Source organism: Loa loa (genome assembly GCF_000183805.2).
Source record: "Loa loa unplaced genomic scaffold supercont3.25, whole genome shotgun sequence".
Taxonomy (NCBI): Eukaryota; Metazoa; Nematoda; class Chromadorea; order Rhabditida; family Onchocercidae; genus Loa; species Loa loa.
In genome coordinates this window covers 251,449-276,958 of record NW_018108205.1, presented here as the reverse complement: position 1 = coordinate 276,958, position 25,510 = coordinate 251,449, and the positions used below count along the sequence as shown (strand labels likewise).

The window sequence follows — 25,510 nt, the reverse complement described above, 5'->3', positions numbered from 1 at the left end:
TATATATATATATATATATATGTGTATATGTAGAGAAAAAAAGGGAAAGACAAATATAGATATAAGTTTATGACAGGCTTGTTGATTGATCCACTTTTCTTTAGATACCACATATTGAAATATCTTAATTGATTTTACCTGCATTGCAAGGAAAAGAGGATTTATGCTCTCCATGGAAACTTATAGATAACTGGGTAAATCACTCTGCTATATAGTTAATTCGTACATCTGTTTGTGTAATTTTACTGCTAAACAAAAATCATGTAGAGTTATACTGTATACGAATAGTAAGATCATTTTCACGACGAATGATTACATGTTTCATATAAGCTTGGCACTCAAGAAATAATACGAAGACCTTCATCTATTTCTACAAAAAGCTAACTTGAGAAAGCTTGCGTGTTAAGTCGTTTGTTAGAAATTCCTCCTCCTGTTCATACTTTAAAGCCAAAGCCTCCTTATCATTCTTCAGTTTCTGAATGCGCTTCAGCAACATGTTGGATATAAATTCTTCCTCCTGTTCAGCCTTTGCGTGCTAGAAATGTCAAAGTCTGAGGTGAACTCTACACAAGCGTAATTCATATGGAGTATCAAGTGTTGGCATTACAAATGGATACATGAGAAAACAAAAACAACACAAACCAAGCGAACGCTTTTTTCCCTAATAGTTTTATTCAACTGCTGTAGCGATTCATTGCGAGCACGCAAACCCGAAATTTCTTCCTTAAATTATTATTAAAAGGATGTTAAAATAAAGACTCAAAATGTTTTCAATATTTCAATTCTGGAAATCAAATCAGTGGAGTCTGAATATACGCAGTGCTCACACTAGATGGGACATTACCAAAATTACTTTTGGGTAATGATTACCACATTACCAAAAGGGTTGCAAGAAGGTCCCAGTAAATTATTGTACATCTCTGAACATCTTAGTTCACCCAGTTATTCTTTGCCTTTCCAACCCTAAAAACCACTAATGCTCAAGGGGGATTCCTGAATCATTAACGGCTTCTTAACAACAAGTTGTTATATGTTTATTACTTTTACCTCAACGCGAGTTTTTTCTCTCAGAAGAAAGACCGCTTTCCTCAACACATCATCGTATTTTACAGAAGAACGAGGAATGCGTTCTTCATAAAGAGAGATCAATTCCTGGTCGGAGATCACATCAACTGTCACAACTTCCTGAAATGCATGATGATTAGTATTTACCTGAAAGGCCTGGCTTCGGATAAAAATCCCAAACTCCATAAGGAACACAAAATTTTTAAAACTGAGAAGATTCGATCAAAGAAATTTAAGCGATTTAAGCGACCTACCAGTGAAGAAGGCAGCTGCGGCGAAAGTTTTGCGGTTACTTTAGCAAGTTCAGAATCTTCACGACCAGCTAGAAGATCTTAAATCTTCAAAACAAAATTCAACATACTATAAACCAGCCCAAAGTTATTACCAGCTCTATTTATTCAAGACAGCAAAAGAAAACGAGTCTGCTTTATGTGCAATCAGCATATTCGGTAATTATTTCACCACTGAGTAGGCCAACATAAAGAAATATAAATACCTTTTTGACAACGAGCATGCTTGTCACGTGAACCATCTGAATTAAGAGATGTGCGCTCCGCGCACATAGTAGACTGCAACTTGAATGACTGACCATTTGTTAGACCCGTGCTGCCAGACATCTGAATAAAACTGCAGGTGACATGTAAGCAAAGTAAGTCACGAAATTTATATTAAATAAAAATAAGTTTGAAGTAGTTGTACATAGAGAAAAATGTATCTGTTCGACAGATAAAGGAAATGATAGTGACAGAATGGATACACAGTCACTAAAAATTCGACAAATAAGCCTTATGTTTATACATTCGAGCGTGACACATTTAGAAGAGCACACTGTTTGTCATTAAATACATTTCAGAGCGGATGCTTATCGAATGAATTTCGAATTACAGGCAGATAGAAAACCATGTATTTTATCAAACAAAAACGTCAGTTTTTATCAGAAAAGTTCCGCAAATGTTTGTAGCAATTAAAATGCATTCCGACTATGTAATCTGTAAAAATATGAAATCTCCCGGGAATTTTCACCACAATCTTTCGTTACAAGTTTGGATTGGTTTATAACAACGACTTCACAGATGTTTATTTTGAAGCACTTAATCTAATTTAATACTCATTATAAGTAAATTAAAACCCCCCAAAAAATTAGGATGCTGAAAAATCTTATTGTGGACACTATGTCAGTAGCGAGTCTGGAAGGCTTCCTTTCTCCAGTTTCAGACCGTCATTTAAAACCTTGATCGTTATCAATTATCTTTCTATTTAGCTCTATACTCAATTCAGACCATTAAATCGAGCGGTTATACCGCATAATGCAACTGTGATGAAATAGTCCGTTTTTACCAACAAAATAAGCTCTACTTTTTACAGATAAAAACGCCGGTAGGACTAGTGGTAAAGATCTCAGTAATCAGTTAAACAATGATAACTTTCGGTAGCAGCATAACTTTGAATTAACCTTATAACAGCCTTTTCCAAGAATTTTTTCAATGGCATAATTCAGCCACTTATTGGAAATTTGTTTCTTCAAAGCTGTCTTAATTCTTGAAGACAAAAATCAATTTCTGTGCGAAATATCCAGAATTATCAACTCCTAGATATTATAAAAGGTAAGCCTATGACTATCAACCGAACGACCTGAACCTGCTTAACCGAAGTACAAAATAAACGATGACGCGAGCGTTCGAGAAACTCTACCTAGAAACAATGAACCGCTTAACAAGAGAAATCCCAATTTTATATAGCACAGCTTATCGACCGAAAAATTTTTATGTTTGCATAATGTTTCACTGGTTAAATCAGTAATTTTTCAGGGCTCTTTGAAATGAGCTGCAAAAATAACGAATTTTGCTTGAAATGGCAACAGAAGCAGAGTCATGCTCTTCCTCATGATCTGGTCGAAATTACCGCGGGCAACCAATCTCAAAACTTACTCTTGATGTCTCGAACTAGTCCATACAAGTACACGTAGCGTAACACTTGAAAACTTGCCCTTCCTCGGGCAACAATTCACCCCAACCCCTCCAAAAATCGTTCACCAACGAACGATGGATGAAGTTTCCGTCATTGGATGCTTCGTCCACACGTCCCCCAACACAAAACAAGAAAGAAGGTTCCAGTAAGTTCTGACACTACAAAAGTCCTGTCATCTGCTGGTATGAGAGGTGGTCAGGCTGAGTGAGAAGAGCTGGTTGGAATTCTATTCATTACCTCAGGATTCATGCTGCATTTTTTTACGGTTAAAGTCTTAATTCCGAATATTTAAGGATAAATGTGGTTAAATAGGTGTTGAGCAGTCAAGAAAGAACCCATCTGACATATGTCCAACAGTGAAGCAAATGAAAAACCAAAGAAAACTTACAGAAACTTCCAGGAAATCAGTGATCGAAGAATCATCATTTCTTCGGGAGTGCTTAGAGCATTGCTACCTTAATTTAATGTTCTGAGATTTAATGCTCTCTTTCTTGAATAAACTTACAGCGATCTGCAAGACAACCAGAGAAAGTTTTCCACACTTTCAGAGGGAATGTCACGGGAATAAAAAAAAGAGAAAAAAACGATCGAAATGATTCCAGAAAATCGGAACTTATTTTTGGTTTAAAATGTCCTACTTATTTTTGAGGGAATTTTAAAATGTTTTATGTTTCATGGCTGTGCTTAATTTTGCGAGGACTCATTCAAGTACAGACGTCAAGTTGCACTGAAATTGAACTCAGTAACACACTAGCTGTCGCACACTAACTGAAGAAGTTTCGTTTTGTGTCAGATAAAAATTATTTGCCGCAAGATAGAAATCGCAGATTGGTAGACGAACTGTGTTAGCTCTGATTCTAATTACTGGCTCGCTTCAAGTTTTTTTGGAGGGCCCAGGTCTTTTTATTCCTTCTTTCCTCAAATTCTTCACCCAGAACAAATCTGGAAAGTTGAAGGATATTACTTGGTTGATTCCACTTCGTAAGTAAGCAAGAAATACTATAACGATGCACTTTGCATATTTGAAGTGAAAAATTTCATGACTAACCAATACTTTGCACATAGCACAATTGTATTCAAGAAATGCTAAAATGAGCACAAGAAATGCTGGAATCAAAAATGTCTTATTCTGTCTGCTGCAAAAACATCCTCGCCGCACACCGAGTCATCCTTAACGATAGGCATTCATTTCATCGTTACTTTTCTCACTTCCCACTCCTCTAGATTATTCTCAGGTTTAATTCTCTAATTTATTAGTAAAGTTTAAACATCAAACACTGTTTTGATAAATTCGGTAGTTTTAAATTTCCAAATAATTCCATCTTCAATTTTAATTATGAGATAGTAAAGGGTCGAGGCCTTTCAATAAGTTAAATTTTTCTGTAAAAATGTCTTTAATCGACGGAAGAACTTTCTTAATATGTACTAACCTGTTGACACAAAATTTAGCATATTATTATCGTACGCTGAATTATAGAATCAGTCCATTGGATTCCAATGGCATTGACAAAATTCGGATTTCCCAGGAGACTTTTTGGATTTATAACTCGACTTGGCTATCCATATAATTTTCCATCTTTACTACTCTTCCAGAAATATCTTTTTTTTTTCTAGATCTGACACACCTTTTACGATACAGGTAGGATGAAAAATGTTTCCGCACTGACAGCAAAAAATCTTCGGTAAATGACCTGAGAATCAGATATTGTCTGAAAACCTGAACATTTTTCCTCTGGACAACAAATAAGGGACAAGTTAAAAACATTGTCCACAGAAATGAATAAAAGTGAGGGGTGGCATATCTACATATTTACTTTGATATGTTGGGAAAGCAATTATTAGTGTGGAAAATGACGAGAACAAACATAAGAGGAGATAGCATTGCTTTCGAGGGAAACCATTGATTTTGAATTCGGGAAAGCAACAAAAGCATTCCTCCCGAATTCGTTCTTTAACGAAATTTGCTTGTGAATTGGAGCTGTTATCATGAGTTTTGAATCGAATCCTTGCAGCAAGTAAGCAAAGATTCTAGCTATGTACTGTTCCATTGCTCGCTTCATCATTATTCTCCTTCTAACTTGCATATTGGCTAGAAAATGCACATCTTGGATGCAACCACAAATCGGCATCTATCCAGGCTTTCTTAACATCTACAGTGCCAGCAAAAATTTTGGTTGGTTGCATTAATTTTTAGTGCAATTCGTCTGCCCTATTTAATTTCAGTTAATTATCAATTCATAAAATCCGAATTCTACTAAAAAAGGACAAAACAACTGATTGCTTCAATCCATATCGGGATGAGTGCAAAGACAAATTGTTTATTTCCATTATTTACTAATGAAAAGAATGCCACTACTGGTTATCAGTACCTATTGAAACAATAAGAAATGTGTTACTACCTATAAGCATGGATTTCGGATGAAACTCAAATTATAATTCAGTTTATAAATAGAACTCATAAATCAAAAGGTTTTGGCTGTGGCAATGAGCTCATAATGAAAATATTCCTTTTCAAAAAACTTTTTTATTAAAGATTTTTTTTTTAAATACACTTGACTGAAATTTTTGAATGAAAATCAATTGTCTGAAAATCACCTTACTAAATATACATGCCTGTTGTACTGAGAACTTCTAGATATGAATATTTCAGTTCTACGTCTGGTTTTCTAATTGTTTTCCAATTCTTGGCGTAATAACTGGTTGGTTAGCTAAGGAAAACGCAATTTTGAAAGTTCCATGTTTTTTTGCCATCCATAAAAGTTCTCTTTATTGGTTAAATTTTGTTTGGATTTTAGTCAATAGTGACGACTTAATTACTGGACAACCGTACACACTTGGTATTCGTATGGCCAATACTGATCAGTACGATTACTTGATACAATCCTGTACTTATAATAATAAATACCGCTTTGTCGATCAGAATAGGTAAACTGGTCCTATCTTGGAATTTAAGCTTTTATTTTGGATTTTCTTTGTAAATTTTGCAGCCTTCCCAGAATCTAGTTACATTTTTAATTGTAATAATACCCTTTTTCGGAAGTGTGAGTTTTTTTCGGAAATTTTAACTAAAATTTTTTTAATCAGTAAAATTAGATCTTATTGCAATCTCAGGTTAGGGCGCAGTATTATCATTTTAGTTTTTTTTAAATTACTTCTAAATAAGAAAATAGTCTGGACAATTAAAACTTTCCGCATTGCAGCTGTCTGGTTTGCGACAAATTTTTCCTGCAGATGTGGGAAAATGACATGTATCAGTTGGAAGGTGCAACGAAACGTACGTTTATCCATTTCATGCCACCAGAGCCGCTCACTCGTCTCGAGTGCAACATGCGCATACTGCATTGCTGCGGATGTGCTGAAGTAAATATTTAAATTATTATAATCGTGACCGTTGGAAGTTCGATATATCAATTCTAGACAGCAACATATTTTGCACTGCTTTTTGCAAAAATGTTTCGAAGTTTTCTATTAAAGGTACAATCCCTTCGCCGGTGGGTTGTACCTTTTTGAGGTTCCAGCTTTCGGTGATAAGGGAGGAATTTATTAAATTTCTAATATTCTATGAAATAATGTAGAGGAGCTAACAAGTAATTCAGAAGAATTTTCCCATCAAAATTTATTAATACTTCAGCATTTGTCTCAGTGACTCCCTCCTCTCTTCCACAATTTTTGACTCAATTCAAAAAGCTGATAAGTTACCGGCACTAAAGAAAACAAAAAGTTCCCGAGAGCTGTAATGTACATTGGAACTCAGCAATAAGATTTCTGAATGATTTAAGAAAATCCGTAAATCAGCATAATTGGATCATATGGTCTTACGCCTATTTCTTAGAACATAATCCCATATCAGTCAACCGAAAGTACAAATCATACTCTCCTCTCTATTAATGACTAATTTATAGTGAACGTTAAAAACTTTTAAATCTGTCGAATGTATGAAACTTTGTTCACCCAAGAAATTTCTAGCGTTTTTCCTTTCTGTTGTATTTCATTTTAAAAAGTTTTAATTTATTTTTAGAGAGCCTGTGAAAGGAAAATTTTACCGGCTTTGGTTACTTATCCGCAGAAAGCGATCAACTTAGCAGTCATTAATGAGCAAGCAACAGGAATTTTTGCCACTTCGGCAGCCAGTTGGCCGTGGTGGATTTGGCTCCTCATTCTTTTGGGAGTCATCCTCCTTCTTTGCTTATTACCCCTACTTTTGTTGTTATGTTCCCAATTACGCATACGCAACGGGAAGATATCAGATTCAAAAGACACAGTTCCACAATCGAATTCAGCCAAAGTTTCAAATATTCTTGTTCGAACAAAAGAAATGGAAGGAAGTGGTGCTTCAGAGAAGAGCTTAAGAAAGCCATCGGTACTACCACCACCACCATCTACCCGAATATTCCGTACTCCATCTGATTCACCATCTGAAATTGCTCATTCAACTGCAAGTCAGTCTCGGATTTCGTTTGTCATCAAGCAACAACAACCTCACACGTCCTGGGCAGAAAGTATCACCCGAAATAAGATGGAATCGAGACCAACGTTAGGACGACATATGGAAACACGTCATTTGGAAAGTGTAATCGAAGAATGCGGGGACGTGGGCAAGTACGAAAAGGTCACGGGATCAGAAAGTAAATTCAGATCCAGTCCAAATAAGTACCACATTGGTCAGTTGGATCCCGAAAGGGTGATGCATCAGCAAACTACCTGCGAAGAGAAATTTTTCAGGAAAAGCAATCGTCAAAATGAAATGCTTGAAGAAGGTTACGACTATGCTCAGCTTACATATATTACACCTGAGAGATATTTCTTCCATTCCTAAGTCCTTTAACTTCTACAACTTGCGAGATTATTATTTCTGATGCAAATTCGGTTATTTATATTTGCAATAATGTATCTAGGAATCCTTAATTTTTTAACGTGGTGAGGAATAGAAGAATATCAATGATAACAAAATCATATTTGGACTAATAAGCATAACCGAATTACTTTGCATAGATAGCAGAAGTTGATTATCTAACCGGAAATGCATGATATTTAATTTAGTTGTTATAATATAACAGTACCCATTCTTACAAATGCTGCCTATCGCTTGTTCATTTTTCCAATCGTAGTATTTCATTGTTCCCATTCAGTATTCATTCCCCTTAAGCTTAAACACTGCCAATTTTTTTTAACTGTCATATTTAATTTGCACTCAAAAATGCTTGAATGTTGCGATGTAACTAAACTGAAAAAAGAAACTTCAGCGATTGTCTTTCCTACATCTTAAGTGGAAATATATGTATTTATTCCATCGGCATGGCAATCTTTAATACAGTTTCGAAACATTAGACTTGACCATCGTTAGCTCCAGCTGATGAGTGGTTGTTTTCTTTTTCTTTTTTTTTTAAATAACTTTTCAACCCGTTTCTAAAATTTAAATCTATTTTGAGCAATTTAAGGTTGGCAAGCATCTAATTCAAAATGTTGTATTACTTATCACTCATTTCCCAATGACGATTGATGGCTTACCTAGCTTATCTAATTTAGGATACTTTTAACTTAGTCTGCCATATCGTCCATGCAACATGCCTTCAATCGTAACAGGATCCAAAATTTCATCAAGAATGTACATTAGTCTTCGTAGAAATTTTCCAGTTACTAACTGAAAATTGAAGAGTAAAAGCAAAGTCGAAGTGCCAAAAAATCCAAGTCTTTGAAATGAGGATTAAAATGAAAGTCACAATAACTTGTTCATTTAGAAAAGTATAATGGGAAAAGAACGGTATCGATTGGTGTGTATTGTAATTAATGATTAGAGAAGCTCGGGAAAGGACAACAACCTTTGTCCCCGTCTGTCCCATCACAATGTCAGTCTTCTGAGCAGTCTGTTAAAATTTCATTATGAACAATCGTTGCTCGCTGATACCAAAGGATTCGTGCCAATACCCTGATTTCGATGACATTTTCCTTTCATTATAATCGCGTCTTTGATTATTTTTGTTTATTTTCACAAATTTTTAAAACTAAGGCGAAGAACAGGAGTCGAGTATGGTTCTTCATTAGGACAAAAAAAAATTCTAGCAAAAAATTTTGACTCATCTAAATAGTTTCATTGAATTCTACAGATAAAATTTTAACTTAAAATTGAAGCTGAAAGGGTATGTGAATATTTTGAAATTAGAAAAAAAAGGGTCGAAATACTGAACTTCCAGTGATTTGGATTACTGCTTAAAAGACTTCAATTCTTTCAGTTTTGCTTTGTGATATTTTGCAAAATCACCGTGGCGGAAAAGCTTTATGATTAAAGTCTTTTCTGTAATTTCAATAATTCGTCAAAATAGCTGATACTTCTGAAAAATGAACAGTCGACGGCGGCTATCGATGTTCATTTCTCTGATCATTTTCATAGCTGCCCTATCTCTGGTTGCTGCAGCGTTATTTACCGATTACTGGTCCGAAAGTAGGCCTATCAATAAGAAATTTAACTCTGTGAATAATTATGTGAATTTGGGTCTCTTTAAAGGCAGTCGACAGCTGGATTGGGGGCTTGGTCCACGTTATAAACCTTTTACAGGTAACTTATTAACATCGGTGAGTTTATAAAGAGCAGGAATAACTGCTGCGAAAATTTTTCTGAATTTTGTTAAAATCTAAAAATATTTTTGTTCTTTCCAGTATACGAGGAATTACATGACCGAGCAGGTTTCGTCTCTAAGGTTCTATGGTTATTTATTCTTTTCTTCTTGGCAACTGGAATTTTGTGGAATGCAGTGGGTGCAGTTGTCGCACTTTTGAACACTGTCGCTAAAGAAACCAATACTGTTGCTGGACCGAAAGGGATTTATCTGTGGAGCATTCTTGCTGGTGCATCTAAAATTTCTAACAATAAATTTGTTTTTGCCTTGTTGCATCCAATAGCTAGCGAAATTCTTTCGATCTTCAAATTGTTGAGATTTAGAAGCATTTAAAAATCCATTTTCATAGGTTTTTCTATACTGAGATCACCAAGGATATTCGAGCTTCTAATGCGATGTTTCCGATGTTGTTCATGACAATAAGGGCAGCTCCTTTATTTCCCTTTGTTTCATACTACTTACTTGCAGTTCTGACTCATCATTTACGCTAACTGCGCGCACATTTTGGAAAGACCAGCATTTTTTCTCATTCAAATTCATTATCTTATATCTGAATGTATATAGAATTCTCTTTTCCTTCGATACGAGTAGCCCAAATTCCATCCCGATGGTTTCCACTCCAATCAACCAATCCTCCGTCCTTCTGTCTATCCCAGTGACTCTTGTGGTAACGACCGATCACCTCTGCCACTTGTTTTTTCGTCTTTTACAGCGGTGTCATATGCATCAGCGTTGATAACTTTCTTGGCACAATATATGACAACGATTCAAAACAATGTTTTACTGAACGAACACATTAGTAGTGGATTTTCAACGGAGAATCGTACAAGGTCACTATTTGCTTGTATTCTAAAAATTCTATCTCTTCACTTTACCCTTCCCTAGCTATCACTTTCCATTTGTCTTACAAATTGTTTCGCCATCTAAGTTCCAGATCATCAGACAATGTTTTATTTATCGGACAGGTTTGGTTCCAGGCTCAGTTTTTCATTCTACTATGTCACAACTGCACTGATACTTTTGCTGATCCCATGTTTACTGGTTTACGGAACTTCATCAAACAAACAGAGCAGTGAAGGAGAGAAGCGGTTACGTGTGGACCGTACTGTCTTTATGTACTGATGTGTTTAACTTTCTGTGTTTAATGCGGATAAAAGTTTATTCCATTTAACATTCCGTCTTCTCAACTTCCATATATCTTTCAGTCAAAATTACGATAACTTCTGCTATGACTCTCCGGACTGATGAAGAAAGGAAGAAACAGAATCGCAGATCAGTTAAGTCTTCATTTCCGAAAGCTTGGTTGCAAGCTTTCTCCCAATCCCAAATAACAGCCAAGATTGAAGGCAAAGTTACTTTCTGTCTGCAAGTCTTTGCAGCGCTGTCAAAAAACCGACGACAGTCAATATGACAAGTTTGAAACTAATGAAAAGGTGGATATGTAACACTTATAAGAAATGACATTCTTCAATGAATTCAGAGACAAATCATGACATTCAACAAAATGAAATTCCTCATAACAGTAACATCGGACCAGCATCTAGTGATGATGAGTCATCCAGATGCGTGTCATGCATTACAATTTAAAGTAAATAATCGTGATGAAATGGATTTCATTCTGCAGCTGAAGCTATTAGTTACACTGCCCCACACATTTATGGGGTATTTGTGTGTAATAGGGGACTTGCTTATTCTATCCCAAATTCCTTAACAATTATTGAAGAGTTCAACTTTTTCGCTGCAACAAAACATGGCACTACATTAGCACCATAATACGATTGTTCTTTAACGTGTATTTCTATCGCCCAGTACCACCATTTCAATTTTTTCCTACCATTAGTCGTTCTTGACGTTTGCAACTATCTCTTAATAACTATCATATGGTTCGCAAGAAAAAATCATGAAAAGCCTGTTTTCATGGATGGATTCAACGGTATGCTTCCACACAATTTAGCTGTAGCTTAAATTCAAACAACTACTACTTCACAACGAAACGGTGAACGATCCTGGGGATACCAAAAAGGGAGTATTAACACCGAAGAGACATCCTAGTTATCCTATCTCTCCCTCTAATTTCAATAAATCACAATCAGTTCTTCTCCGTATTGTTCACTGATTGACATTTACAACGTAATTTTAACTAACTTTTCATTTTTACAAATAAAAGTGATTTACTGTAGCTTCACAAGGTAATTTGCCGTAGCTATCAACAAGTTTAGAGAAATAACTTGTTGTTACAGTCCTTTTCTTAACTCATCCCCTCAACTTCTGTATGCTTTGCTGCTCACCGTTATGAAGTCAGAACACTTCGGCCAATGACCAACAGCTGCAACAGAGAACAGCGAGCCCTAGGAAGATCTTTTGCTTTTCGGTAAGGATCAGCGCTGCACTTGTGTTTTATCTGCGAGTTTCTGGGAGGTTTTTTTGTTTAATTATGGTTGTGCTTGGTATTGTTTCCCAGTCCTGGGTCAAAGTGCACCATTTCTCCTTCTTGTCATTCCATCAAACAGTTTCTACAAATAAATTTGTGGATCAATATGTGCTTCCTACCTATCCTCATGGTTTCATATAACGCCTACAAAATAACTCTTGCTTTCGGAATTTCTTCACTGTGTATTGCCATCTTTCCATTAGTTCCTAGTTGAAAAAGGGCTTACAAATGTACATTGAAACAGTCTTAAATAAATCTGGTGAAATGATGTCGCTGGGAGCATAAAATAACAGTGGTATAAAGATTTCAAAAAAAGCTAGAGCAATAATATCCAGGGAACGGGAAACTGAGATAATGGGTCCCACACACTTGTGCAACCAAATCTCGATCGATGTTTCAACGCGTCGTGATGTCAACTGTCGATAATCGACTTTTTTTTTCTTTGGCAGTAAATGGCAGTAAAAACTGCTGAAAAAATTGTTAGTGTTGTTGCGAAAAAGTGATTCACAGTGCCCGAAAATTACTATGCTGGAAAAGAAGATTGGTTAGTTATTGGAAGCATTAAAAGTTGTAAGAATTTTGAATGTTGCACCAGAAATTTTAGAATTCTCTTATGTTTTGAATGTTCCACTTAAGTTGTAAAATTTTTATTTTTGAAGGTAAAATATATCAGGATATAAGCTTTGTTGGAAGGCGCATGCTGGATGGAGCAGATTCAAACACTAGCAAGAGAATAGTTATTTTTTAAATGTACTTTGTATTTCAAAATTTCCTTTTTACTGACTTGTTTTCAGCGCGATGTAACTTTTCATGGAATGGTCCTTCCTCTCTAACTTATCCTTTCCTTCCGTTGCATATTGGCGAAAAAGTCAATGTTGCATACAGTTGCGATGGTGAGTACCTTTTTAATTTTGAGTTTGTGCAAATGGGTTATTGCAGCTTAAATGAAATGGATAAGGAAGTACTGTTTGAATTGTTTTCAGTAATATTGGTTTCATTTTTGCTGTTGTTGGCGTTCTCTATGTTCATTCGAGACCTGTTTCAATTTTCCTGTTACGTGAATGGAGCAATAAAAATAATGATAACATAATAGGCGTATTTATAGCAGCGATAAGTAGCATATGCGAAGTTCCTGTAACGATTATTTACCCATGAATGCATTTTGATTTAAAACTGAAGTAGTCAAATTTGTAATTATTTGGGATTATTTGTGTAGTAAATGTTTTTACTCGTAGAACTGTTGTTTAGATAAATTCTCTTCTCTCTGCTGTGCTATTTATGTAATCAAGTTACAGACTGGTCATATGGTAGCAGTCTGGACAACGGGAACAAATTTGGAATATTTCCGAATAGCGCAGTAGTATCATTCAATGAATCGGCACCGACCATATCGAATGAAGCAATTGAGATCGTTGGAGAGCTCACCGATATTCTGAAGGAATGGTGGCATACAGTTAAGGTGTAGTCCATTTCTGTAGTCTGAGATGTATGAACCATACTGAATTGACTGCAGCCTTCGTTTGTTGAATGTTATGCAATTTTAAGTATTTAACAGAAGAACCAATTCAGAGCGGGACTATCTAAGTCAACCTAACTTGTTACGTTTTACGTTTTCATAACTGTTTGAAATCTGTCAAAGCGTATGCTGCATTTTTAAAATTTGTGAAATGTTTGCAATTTTCAGAATACTTACTATCATCAGGCAAGGATGGAATGTCAGGATGAGGTGCTAGTGTACATGGAAGATTTAATGGTAATGCGCAAAAAAATACTTTCGGGTAATGTTCCCATTGAAGAACTGCGGGAAATGAGATCAGAATTAACGAGAAAAATCGATCTAGGCAATCAGTTAGTTTTTTTTTGCAGTGTTGTTTGCGAGGATACGTTTCAGTTTTGTTGGTCGATGGCCACGTTTTCTCACTCTTACTTTTTACAGTTTGTTTCAGTATTGTTTGTACCCGAACTATTATTCGGTTTATTATTGGCATAATACTTTTGTGATTGTAGGTGGTTAGGTCTTGATTTGCTTATCAGAGATGATGTGGGTAGGAAAATGGATAGCGACACGACATCAGTGGTACAAGTATACCGTGCTCATGTAGATGCTGCCGGTAGGATTCTGAACGATTCTGTATGTTTTGGACTTCATATGGATTAGAAAATAATCTACATCACTTACCATACAATATGATTTTTTAGATTTAATTACGGAAATGTTTTTACAAATTTCAACCCTTTACTGATGAAAACAAATGAATCATAAAATCTTCCATCTTATATATTTCTATGGTTTAGAAACCTAATGATACACTTGGAGTAACTGCTTTTTCTCTGCTGGTTCATGCTCTTTCCGCAACGGTTGACTCGAAAGCGGAGTGCGAATTCACATTATCCTTATATGATACCTCCGAAAAGAAGTTTATATCGTATGTTATCGTAAAATCTTATTTGCCATTCAATTTCTGGGAAACAGTCATATAAAAAATTCGTTGTGGTTTTATCAATTCATTCAATAATTGCAGCGAAAACTTCGTATTTTACTGGAGCTTCTCAACGGGTAATTTGACGAATCGCAATAGTAAAGTCCTATTCAATGTAAGTTTCATGCTTGTTAACTTTAATTTTTTTTTTTGTTAGTGCAAAGAGATCAGTAATGGATTTTACGGGTAGTTCAATAATATCATATCTGATAAGGATAGGACAAAAAGTTTATGTTAGATCACTTCCTTGATGGTCTTTAATATAAAGTATTTTTAATTTTTAATTACAGGATCTCGGTTCAAAAGAATATCCTTCTTCTTCGTCGTCAGTGGAAACCCATCGCCTTCTACTATGTATTAGGGTTGCACGAATTGCTCCAATAGAACAGACTTCCTCAACAATGAAGAAGCATGTTGACCCCGGTCCACCTCATCTTTGGCCTCGGCAACCGTATGCTGCTGCAGTGTTAGATCTGTCAAATGTTATAGTCGATTCGCATGGTGTTACTGAACATATCATTTCTTTAAATCGGTAATATTTCTCGCTAAGCAAAATTTCTTACTATTATTATGATAATAGGCCTGATATGATGTTAAAACTAAGGTATCCCTATACTTTTGACCGTGCATTAAATTTCGATGTTTGTAGCATTTGGAAATATTTTATAGTGATGATAGCTTGGAACAGTTAATGGCTCGAACAAGTACTGCGAGAACATGCAATTCCTTGAAAGCAGTGAACGGAGAACTATCTGGTAAGGAACACATTTTTTTTCTTTTGAATGCAAATTCGAATTTAAATTAAGGAATGTTCGGAACTACTTGTATTTCATGAATCAACTTATATAACATGAGCGACCTTCCAATTATTCCATGGAATTTCAGCGTTTGGGCGGGCACAGCTAATGATTTCAACGGAAGTCCTTCTTGGTTCATTGAGCCAAATAAAAAAGACGCATCCTCAGATTTTTTCAAGTAATCCACCATTCGAGTTGAGAAGATTGTCCTTTGCAGATGTTATTTCGGCAGGTGTGCAGTTTTGTCACATCCATTTTTCGAATTAATATTCTAAAACTGGGTTTTTTTAACTTTCTTTAATTTCCGGGCAATCTAGGTTTAAATATTTCACTCCACAATGTATTGAATTATAATTTTGAAATACTAAAATATCGAAAAATGGAGTGGATTACAGATGACATTCGAAATGACTTGTATGTTACATTGCTACAAGGTGATTTACATGGTAGTAAAGGATCGGACAAAAATATTGAAGTACGAATAACAGTCGTTGATACAAATGGAATAGTTGAAAATGTAATTTTCAAACATTTACCTCTGATTTACATTGTTCGAAGCCTGTGATAAATGAAGAAAATTTTTTGAAATTTCCTTCCATCATAAGATGTAATTTACATGGTTATACCGATTATGAAAAATTCATCATTGTTTAGAGTATCGTTGTGATCACTGCAGACGGAATACGTTGCAGCACAACATACCAAAGTCTGGTTTTTTATCATGATGATAAACCGAAGTGGAACGAAGCTATCAAAGTAAGTTAATGCTGGAGTTTTGAGGATAACTTTCTATAAATATGGTACTTCCGCATATTCGTCATTTTTGTTTGTCGTAGGTACAGATCCCGGAGGATGTCGATCAGAATATTCATCTGCGAATAACTTTTCATCACAAAAAGACTTTTGATAAAATAAAGCAAGAAAAAGGACCTTTTGCACTGGCATTCGCGCGGATTATGGAAGGTGCAACTTTGATCAGAGATGGTTTGCATGAATTACTAGTTTACAAGGTTATTTTACAACTTATATGAGTCACTGCTTGTGTCATTTTAACAAATAAAAGTTTTACTAATATTTTCCACAATCTACTCTCTGTTGAAGTTTACTTCATTTTTTTATTTCAACATTCTTTGAAAAATTTAGATTGAAACGGGACGTTATGACGACAGTGATACCAGTTATACTCGGTTGCCTGCCACACGAGAAGAGCTTAAGACTTCTCAGTCTCAGTTAAGGCCTCAAACAACATCCTTTATTTATGGCGAAAAAAATTTTCTGACCATTGAAACAGTAACTTGCTCGACAACGCTAACTCATAACAAGAGTCTGTTGGATATACTTAGATGGAAGCAAAACAGGTGTGTGCGATTCTCTTATAGATCAAAAAAAGATTCCTTAATTTTGTAGATTCTTGTACTCAAATATTTTCATAGCATCAAATTTCGAATTTCGAAATGGCAATATTTTTAGCATTAATAGATTTCAAACATTTGTTATAGTTCCTTTTCTAGAAGCAACTTAAAGGAAAGATTGGAAGAAATTTCAAGGCCAAAATTTCTGGCAATTGGTGAAGAGTTGGTAAAATTCATCCCGAATTTCTGCGATGCTCTTTTCGAAATTTTAGATAATTATCCAGACTACGACAGCTTGGTTTTTGATGATTTAGTAAGTTTTTTTTTACTCCCTTTCTGTTTTAGTGCCTGATGAACTAGAAACTCGGATCAACTCCTTAACTGTTTGGTGATAGATTTTTTGCATTTTACTTTTTCATATCTGCTATATTTCATTGAAGAATTTGAGTGTTTTATAAGGTTTCATCAGTCGATGCATATCTCTTTTCTAGGTCACTTTAGTACAGCTGGTTAATGAGGAGCGCTACAAGAATTTCCGACCAGTACTTGATAAATATGTGGAGAATTTTCATTCCACTGTAGCATTTTTGTATGTCCTAAACTATCAACAGAATTTAAAATAAAAGTGTGAAATATTTACTAAATATTTGTTAATTAGAGGAAGGATGAAACATAGCTTGTTTCACCAAACTTTATTGTGCATTTTTTAGGAATAGTTTTGGTAATCATAGTAGTAGCGTTTTTCAACAAAATGTTTTGAGATCAAATTAGAATATTTGCGACAAAATTAAATATGATGAAAATTTTTCGTTTAGAAAGTTGTTACCAGTTCTTCGTGAAAGAATTGAAAATGCTGAGGATACACACGAAAGATCACTAAATACGATGAAAAGTCTTGGCACCCTCATTAAATTGATTGTTAGGTCAAAATTATGCAGTGACAGGTAATTTTTATTCTAGAAAATGAATTCTATTCAAAGGAAATATGGGAAATTCAGGTATTTAAAGTGCCAGGTTCAGATTTCAGGCTTCTTTGATGATTTCACTAAGTTTAAATTTATAGACTTGGTATGGCGTCAAGTAATTTTCAACTTTTGATCAATGAGCTGCTGGAAGCGTTTGTTGTTTTCATGCAAAATAAGCGAGTACGTATGACTTGTCAAAATATGGCACTGAAACATATACCAGCAATCATTCCACATCTTACCTACTACAATGTTTATAATAGCGATGATCTCACGTAGGCTTTTGAATTGATGATAAAATGTTTGCGGGAAATTTTTCTCCGTTAAGTCTTTGTCATTATAATCTTATGAATAATGTCAGTCATCTGATCATCTCATATATATTTTTTGAATGGACCTGTTGGTCTTAAATTGGCCGGAACTCTAAACTTAACTTTTGTTGAGCTGTCTTATAATGATAACTCTGTCTAAGGAAAATGATGCGGACATTTTGTTAACGTCATGTTGTTAATTTAAGAAATTTCTTGGTACGATTAATGGATCATCTTGGTGAAAATATAAGTTCAAGGTGTCGTTTGAATTTTCTTAAGGATGTAGTGCAAACGGAGCACTTCATCCTGGAAGAAAACCGAAAGAAGCTGTTGCCGAAGGTTATTAATCAATTTTTTTCATCATCATAGTTCCATTGTTCTACATTCTCTGAATTTGACATCCTTGACTGGCTATAGAAGTATAATCACTTGTATGGTATACATGGATTGTATTTTTCTTTTTGATTGCTGACTTATCGTAGGCATAAAGAGGGTTATAATATTATTCCCCAATTTGTTGTAGATTTTAAGATTACAAAGCAGCTTTATTATCGGCCCATAGTATCGAAACCATTAATCATTAACAACTGTCTTGACTCAGTGTTAATAGTACTTCAATGTTAAGCTGAAGAATAACGAATGGAAATGTGTTGATTACATTTAATCTATAAGTTCCTTTATTAATATTTGTTAAATACATATCCGAAATAGAAATTATTTTATCTACTGACAATGATCCCGTCAGCGTATGGCCTCGACACTTTGTGTATCATATAGTGTCGTACTTTAATTGTCATTAATTCTATTTTACGGACTTCTCTTTCTTGTTGAGCAGTTTTCCTCATCATTAAACTATCCTCCAAGTTGTTCCCATACAAACACACGTAAAACATCATTTTCCTTTCTTATAGGGTGCAATTTTTTTGCTAATTTACCATAGCATTGTTGTCACCTTCCAGATTATTGAAAAAGTTGTGGAAGAGCTCGAGACTTCTGACTTCGTCCACTTGCAAGATGTAGCGTGTGATCTGTCCAAGATGGAAGAATGCATTTCTACCAGCGCCGATATAATGTTTTATATCATTGAACGCCTCTTTTGCTCCACGGTTCATTAAAATTATTTGAAATTGAGAATCACATTTGATGCGCACTTTTTATACAGAAAATTTAGGAAAAATTTTCCGTAGTTGTGTCCATTTTAGACTGCTACGTGCACTGTTTCAGGATCCTGTTTATGAGCAAGGAAGCGAGGAAGAACTTTACCTCGTTGTATGGAAATCATTTCGTACCATAGTTCAGACGACGATTGTTTTGATAAATGCAAAATATTCTGCTGTATGCATGCTGAGATAATCCCTTTTTCCTACTTCATTTTACTTGAAAAATTCAGTCCAAAATTCAAGAATTGAAAGATTTTTAACTAGTTTATTTTTTCACTGTTTATACTTACTGGAAGAATCATTATTTCAGTCTGTGTTCTGCGCGCTTACGATTGCAGTTCTTAGCAAACTGTCGGCACAAATGTACAAAATATACTTAGAAAGTCATGCTACCCGTATTGATAAGCATGATTTATTGATGGAAATTGTTCATTTGTTTCGTGATCTTATCAACAAATCACCATTCCCGTGTTCTTGGTTCCAGATGATACTGTTGCAGGATAGGTATGGTATCTGTTTACTTGGACGAAGTTTCACTTGTTTGATAAAGAGTGGTGAAATTTGACATCTTACTTTAAGATTCTTAGCACATTATGACTTCTGGAAAATATTACCTCAGCGATAGGCATGGCAGTCAGTATAAGGCGGCTTCCAAAAATTGGATTGGATGGTGTAAATCCGCAAAATTCGCTATGTTTTTGAGGGATATTCCTCGTGTTTGTATATACTGTCGTGGATTTCTACATCTTATTTCATCATTTATTCTTAGAATGATTTTGAAAACGATGAAATTTATCATGTCGACAATCGTTGAGCACTTTCATGACGATCAATTCGATGCTGAAGTTTGTGCAACTTTTCATCATTGTTTGTATATATGCAATTTACTTTTTATTTATCCCCTTCATGTTTTTTTTCTTTTACACTTGTCAAACTCTTTATGTTTGTTATTTAGCTTTGGCGAGAGTACATGTTGACGATGGTCGCTTTTTGCACACAAAAAGCTCTTCAACTAGGCTCATCAACAATTAGTGAAAGGCGGTCGCGACTTCTGTCATGCCAGCCTGATTTGAGAAGGATAGCAGTTGCAGATTTGCGCTCTATGTGGTTTCGACTGTCGAGTTAGGCTTATTGATTTAAACACTTTTATGCATTAGCAACTATTTGATATTTACTTTAAATGGAGAATACTCTTTTGTACTTTTACAGTGGGCCAAAAGATCTTGTTTGTACCGTCTATGATTGGTTCTTATCTTCGAGTGGCTCTGGTTGATGACGATGTTGTACGTGAAACTGTTATACCCATATTTTTCGATATGCTTCAGTGTGAATTCCATTTGTCGCCATTACGCAATTTCTCCAAAGTAGAGTATTTCTGATTTAGCTTTTGCACATTTGTCATTTATTGGCTTTTTTTTTCCACTGTTTATTATTCCGCTGAAATATCACATTAAAGTTTGCAAACGAGACTATAATGCAACTGGACTGTCTGGTTGACGAGGACTGTGGTGGCGAAAAATTTAAGGAGCAGTTGCACAACATCATGATGGATATGTAAGTGTCGTTTTCTAGTTTCAGAGGAAAGTTTTACAGAAATCATGGAAAAAATCATTGAAATCGTCTCAAGATTTTCAGGAGTCGTTCGGATGCGGATCTTGTTGGAGAAGGTTGCAAATTTGTGGCTTTAGTTGATACTCTCCTACAGCATCTTTTTGAATATCGTGAAGTACGAACAAATGGTTACTGTATAGAAAACGGAATGGACCGAACTGTTGAATTGTTGGTTAGTTTTTTTTGTTTCATTTTTTAATGAATTTTTCATGTAACCTTTTCACAATTTGAAAATTCTGCACTTTGACAAATCAGAAAACATGTTTCTTTATCTTTTTTTTTAATTTTAGAAATTTTATAAACTTATTGGTCAAGATGATCTTTATATCAACTATGTTTATAAGCTGTATGATCTTCACATGCTCAGTAACAATAAAATCGAGGCAGCTTTCACACTTCTGAAGCATGCTGAAACATTGTCGGTAAATTTTCCGGAAATCCCATTCCTTTTATTTTATATTATCAGTGACAATAGCGGTTTGGATTTTCATATTTAATAACGGTTTCGGAGACAGGTTGAACTGTGTTCATCTATGCACAATATCTCAGTGAACTTTAGTATAGCAATACTCCTCAGATACTGGATAGAAATGCAGCGAATTAAGATGTGGATTAAGGTTACCATATCTTGATTTCGTTTATTTCTATTAAACTCCAAATTTAGTGGGCAGAGTGCGAATTACCGACTGCTGTTCTGGATGCACATTTAAATCGACAATGCGGTACACAGCGTCAACTCAAAGAGGCACTTTATAATGAAGCAGCCAATCTTTTCGATGAAAAAGAATTGTGGGAAGAATCTATTGGTATTTTGAAAGAACTGACATTTCAGTATGAAAAAAATTATGAATACGATAAATTACCTAACCTTCTGGTAAGTCTTTTTTCTGCATCATTATATTCAGTCAATAATTCTATTCCTTCAAAGTTATATTTTAAAATTTTCTACAAAATGTTTTCATATTTTTGGAGTTTTTGCATTTTTATAAATTTGAAAATTATTCGAAGCCAATTTTTTAGCAGCGTCTTGCTGAACTATATCACAAAGTAAGTACACAAGGACGAGTTGCATGTACATATTTCTTCGTTGGATTTTATGGCCTCAAATTTCCTGGCTATTTAAACAATCGGCAATTCATCTATCGCGGAAATGAATGCGAAGTTAGTTCTCAGCTGTTTTCTGATTACTCTAGTTTACGGTTTATTAGATATCTTGGATTGCTTACAAAGTTTTGCATTGGCAAATTTTGTGCATTTAGGCCATTGTCAGTTTTCGCCATCGAATGCTGTCTACTTTTCCCGGTGCTCAGTTAATTAATACAATGGATGAATGTTCGCATCTTTCGAAACACGATAACAAGTTTTTGCAAATCTTCCCGGTGAAACCTCTTTTTGAAAGCTGTTGGGAAAAGAAATGTAGCAATCGTCTCATTCGATGGTATTTCAAAAACAACAGGGTATATAGCTTATAAGGATTACTGACTCTAAATATGGTAGTGATATTTTCTCTGGAAGATCTTTCATTCATGACTGATTTACATTGACATCGTATGCAATGCAGTATAAAGCACTGACGTCTGATCTAACGAACTTTTCCATTGGGAACTAACCATCTTGCTGAATAAGATTTTCAGGTGCAAAATTTTGAATTCTGTAAAGGCGAAATTCGAAAAGGAACAAAGTGGACAGAACTGGAAGATAATGAAATCATGCGATCGTGGGTAATCCGACGATCAGTTTCTATCGAAGAACAACTACCCAACATATTACGTTGGTCCCAGATCACTGCTTTTTCTGATCCAGTAGGTTTAAATTCAAGTCAGCATTAATTGTCACTATGATAAATTTTCACGTTTTATAGATAAATGATTGTAATTGTCTTCACAGATTGAATGTTCTCCATTGATGGAAGCTGTGGCAACAATGCAAAAAAACAATGAAGAAATGGAAGAAATGGCACATGTGGTCCTTTCTACACCGTTAGAATCGGTTGTTCCATTAGGAGGCAAAATTCGAGGCATCGTGCAGGCGTTTGTACAGGGAGGAATTAAAAACTACAAAGTTCGATTTCAACGCTCCAGCTGTTTTCTTTATTTTGGGTTTTTAAACCTTGTAAGTTTAAATATGAGTTTTTATATGACAGATTGTCATGTTCTTTTGCTTCAGATATTTTTCGCTGACCGATGTGCTTCAGTTTTGACATTAGAAGAACATGAGCTTGTACGTCAGTTGAGAACATTGATCAGAAACCAGGTTCATTCTTAAAAGTTTCCGCCACTTTCTAGACCTTTGCTTTTATATGATTAATTTTGATGTTGTTAGCTTCCAGGTACCAATTTTGGAGTTTTGCTTATATGCACATGCATCGCGAGACCATCAAGTGAATGTTCAGTTTCATGAGTCCCTTGTAGCTTCTTTTTACGAATATAAAGCAAATATTGAAAAACAATTTGGAAAAGTGGTAAGATCTTTTGAAAATTTGCAAAAGGTATTCGCCTTAATTGAATGGATTTAACTGATCCAAGAATATCGGTGTAGTGGATTAGGTAGAGCAAGAATAAATAGAGATAGTACAGTGCAGAAGGATCGCTTAATTTTATCTCGTGCCTTTGCATGACCATCTTTTTGATGGCAACAGCTATTTCGTGTTTATCGTAATGCATATCTACTTATCCTTAAAATTCAGGCCTCACAGCTACCACCAGGTTGCTCCATTCACCTTTCTCAGATGAAAGGTGACGAGCGAAGAGCAAGCAACTTTGAAACCTCGAGGTAATTCTTTCACCTCTCGAAATTTTTGTTGATCTTTTGTAGTGTAACAATAATCTTTTTCTTTGTTTCTGTTTATTCAACATTTTAGCACTCCATCTGTCATGAGCGTGTTTAAAAGAAGTGGTGGAGCCACGAAAAGTGGGAGAACAACTCCGAGGAAATCAAGTGGTCTGAAGTCCGATCTGAAAAGTGCGTTCGAGAATGGGTAAGGGAATTTTTTTCTTTTTTTATAGATAAGTTAGTATTTTATTATAATTTGTAGTTTTCATTAGAAATTAAACTTCAAGGTTCTCTGTGCTAGTTTACTGTTGATTAACATTCGATGGGTGTAAAATATATTGTTCAGAATTACGAAACGAATTTCATCATCATCCGATCGAAGCTTTGACTACAATTCCAATGAAAATAGTTCCACGTCTCGATCAACACTTGATTTTTCACGATCTGAGCGTCCGCTGAAATCAATCTCTTCGTCATCCTTGCAAATGACAGAAGATGATGCAACTATTAAATCAGTAAAGCCAGTCGAGAGGTAAATTGATGAAGCAGATGCAGTTTTCTTGCAAATAGTCAAATTCCTCGAGATTCAAAAAGGAACATATTTTTAAGCTTGACGATTTGCAGATGAAAGCTGTTGCTAGGGTTCTTGCTTAGTATTTCAGTATGCTCTTATATCCAAGACACGAGAGAGTTTTTTATGCGCAAAGGAATCACTAGGATACCGACACAGTAGTTGCCGTTTGAGTATATAAAATCTACTGAGTTGAAGAAATTATAGGATTCAGTGAATTAAAGTAATTCAAGAAACTTATCCACTTCAGATCAGCTGATATTCAAATCCTACCACCTCCGTTACCTCCTCGACATACAAAAATGTCACTTCTGGTTCCTCAACATCTCAATACCCTTTCGTTTCCGCTGGAAGCTTCTCATCATGATATATAAGTTTCAACATTTACGACAGTTTGGATTCAGGAAGAAGGGATGACTTTTTTTTCTCATGATTTTTGTTGTTCATACTGGGACGAATTCCAGATTTTGACATTTCATTTATGGTCAAAATATCGACTTCGGTGTGACTCCCTTGTTAGAATATGAAAGGCAGAAAAACCTCCAATCGATTTCGAACTAAAACTTCGGTAGTCTGATATTATAGATCAGTTGTTGACTACAAACAAAGTACAATAGCTTCAGTTTTTCAATAAAAGTTCCACATAACTGTGATATGAATAATCTTTATATTTTGCTTTAGACTGTTTTTTGTTAGTTTGTAATTTTAATTTATACCATTCTTTTTAGAAAAGATTTTCATATGTTGCGCTTTTTACATCTGATCTTACTGCGATATTTTGTCGGGTATTGCTTGTTTTTGAAGAAAAATTCACAGTTAATGTATATATAAATTTTTATTGATGCAGATATATTTTTTACACGCTATTTGTATTCAAACTCTTTTCATTTTTATTCTTTTTTTTTTTTTTTGATACAGCATATTCGTTTAAGTTAGTCGGATTAATAGGTTGGAACGAATTCTAGAATACTGCCTGTGGGGGATTTTGAAAGCTTTGGAGAAAAATTCTTTTCAAGATTTCTTTTGACGTGCAGATCTGCTTGCATGAAATTGAAAGAACTTGTTTTCCTTGACTTGAATTCCTTCGGCTTCAGCTCCTTTAATCTTATACACTTAGATGCTACTTGATAAAAGTAATCTTCCACATTTAGAAATTTCAAATGCTTTTCTGGAATTTCAAGAATTGTGGAATATGAGATGTGTTATCAGTCTTCTTTGAAGTCTTTGTTGTGTTCCGCGTTTTTTTGTTAATATTTGACGCAGTGAAATGCTTTTATATAAATTAATTCAGAATTGGTGTTGCTTAGCGTCTCGCATTGTTACGAAGTTCGAGTGAAGATCTCTACTTCTAATGGAAAGCAATATCGGTTTTTCTCTGAAATGGGTGGATCTAATTTATTGTTTGGCAAAATA

At 35.0% G+C, this 25,510-nt stretch overlaps 4 protein-coding genes across 4 annotated transcripts in view; 3 read left to right on the top strand and 1 right to left on the bottom strand.

Annotated features, from left to right (window-relative positions):
• Nucleotides 1–3,093, bottom strand: part of LOAG_16882 (coiled-coil domain-containing protein 6) — a gene marked incomplete at its 3' end in the record, with an annotated part of 5,987 nt that extends 2,894 nt beyond the window's left edge. The window contains exons 1-6 of the mRNA XM_020449536.1: nt 2,994–3,093; nt 1,562–1,682; nt 1,320–1,387; nt 1,048–1,185; nt 643–723; nt 386–535 (exon numbers count right to left, since the gene is read on the bottom strand). Of these exons, the coding sequence (XP_020306926.1) occupies nt 386–535; nt 643–723; nt 1,048–1,185; nt 1,320–1,387; nt 1,562–1,682 (558 nt within the window). The 5' untranslated portion in view covers nt 2,994–3,093. The remainder of the gene's footprint in view (nt 1–385; nt 536–642; nt 724–1,047; nt 1,186–1,319; nt 1,388–1,561; nt 1,683–2,993) is intronic.
• Nucleotides 3,094–5,878: 2,785 nt separating this feature from the next.
• On the top strand, nt 5,879–7,849 carry LOAG_02029 (hypothetical protein; the record flags this gene model as incomplete). Its single annotated transcript, XM_003137567.2, has 3 exons — nt 5,879–5,958; nt 6,234–6,393; nt 7,052–7,849. The coding sequence occupies 3 exons, from the start codon at nt 5,879–5,881 to the stop codon at nt 7,847–7,849; spliced, it is 1,038 nt and encodes a 345-aa protein (XP_003137615.2).
• Nucleotides 7,850–9,369: 1,520 nt separating this feature from the next.
• LOAG_02028 (hypothetical protein) lies at nt 9,370–10,798 on the top strand (the record flags this gene model as incomplete). Its single annotated transcript, XM_003137566.2, has 4 exons — nt 9,370–9,586; nt 9,688–9,876; nt 10,360–10,477; nt 10,625–10,798. The coding sequence occupies 4 exons, from the start codon at nt 9,370–9,372 to the stop codon at nt 10,767–10,769; spliced, it is 669 nt and encodes a 222-aa protein (XP_003137614.1). The 3' UTR covers nt 10,770–10,798.
• Nucleotides 10,799–12,603: 1,805 nt separating this feature from the next.
• LOAG_02027 (hypothetical protein) lies at nt 12,604–24,665 on the top strand (the record flags this gene model as incomplete). Its single annotated transcript, XM_003137565.2, has 39 exons — nt 12,604–12,622; nt 12,873–12,971; nt 13,374–13,537; nt 13,763–13,926; nt 14,086–14,209; nt 14,374–14,504; nt 14,601–14,673; nt 14,849–15,090; nt 15,228–15,313; nt 15,444–15,587; nt 15,751–15,872; nt 16,010–16,111; nt 16,192–16,365; nt 16,499–16,713; nt 16,867–17,020; nt 17,199–17,296; nt 17,523–17,651; nt 17,771–17,947; nt 18,190–18,322; nt 18,943–19,089; nt 19,208–19,318; nt 19,454–19,647; nt 19,913–19,988; nt 20,099–20,264; nt 20,353–20,507; nt 20,600–20,697; nt 20,779–20,926; nt 21,045–21,176; nt 21,419–21,628; nt 21,775–21,915; nt 22,014–22,211; nt 22,389–22,556; nt 22,642–22,815; nt 22,921–23,007; nt 23,084–23,215; nt 23,441–23,526; nt 23,615–23,731; nt 23,873–24,058; nt 24,348–24,665. The coding sequence occupies 39 exons, from the start codon at nt 12,604–12,606 to the stop codon at nt 24,469–24,471; spliced, it is 5,400 nt and encodes a 1,799-aa protein (XP_003137613.1). The 3' UTR covers nt 24,472–24,665.
• Nucleotides 24,666–25,510: the final 845 nt, after the last annotated feature.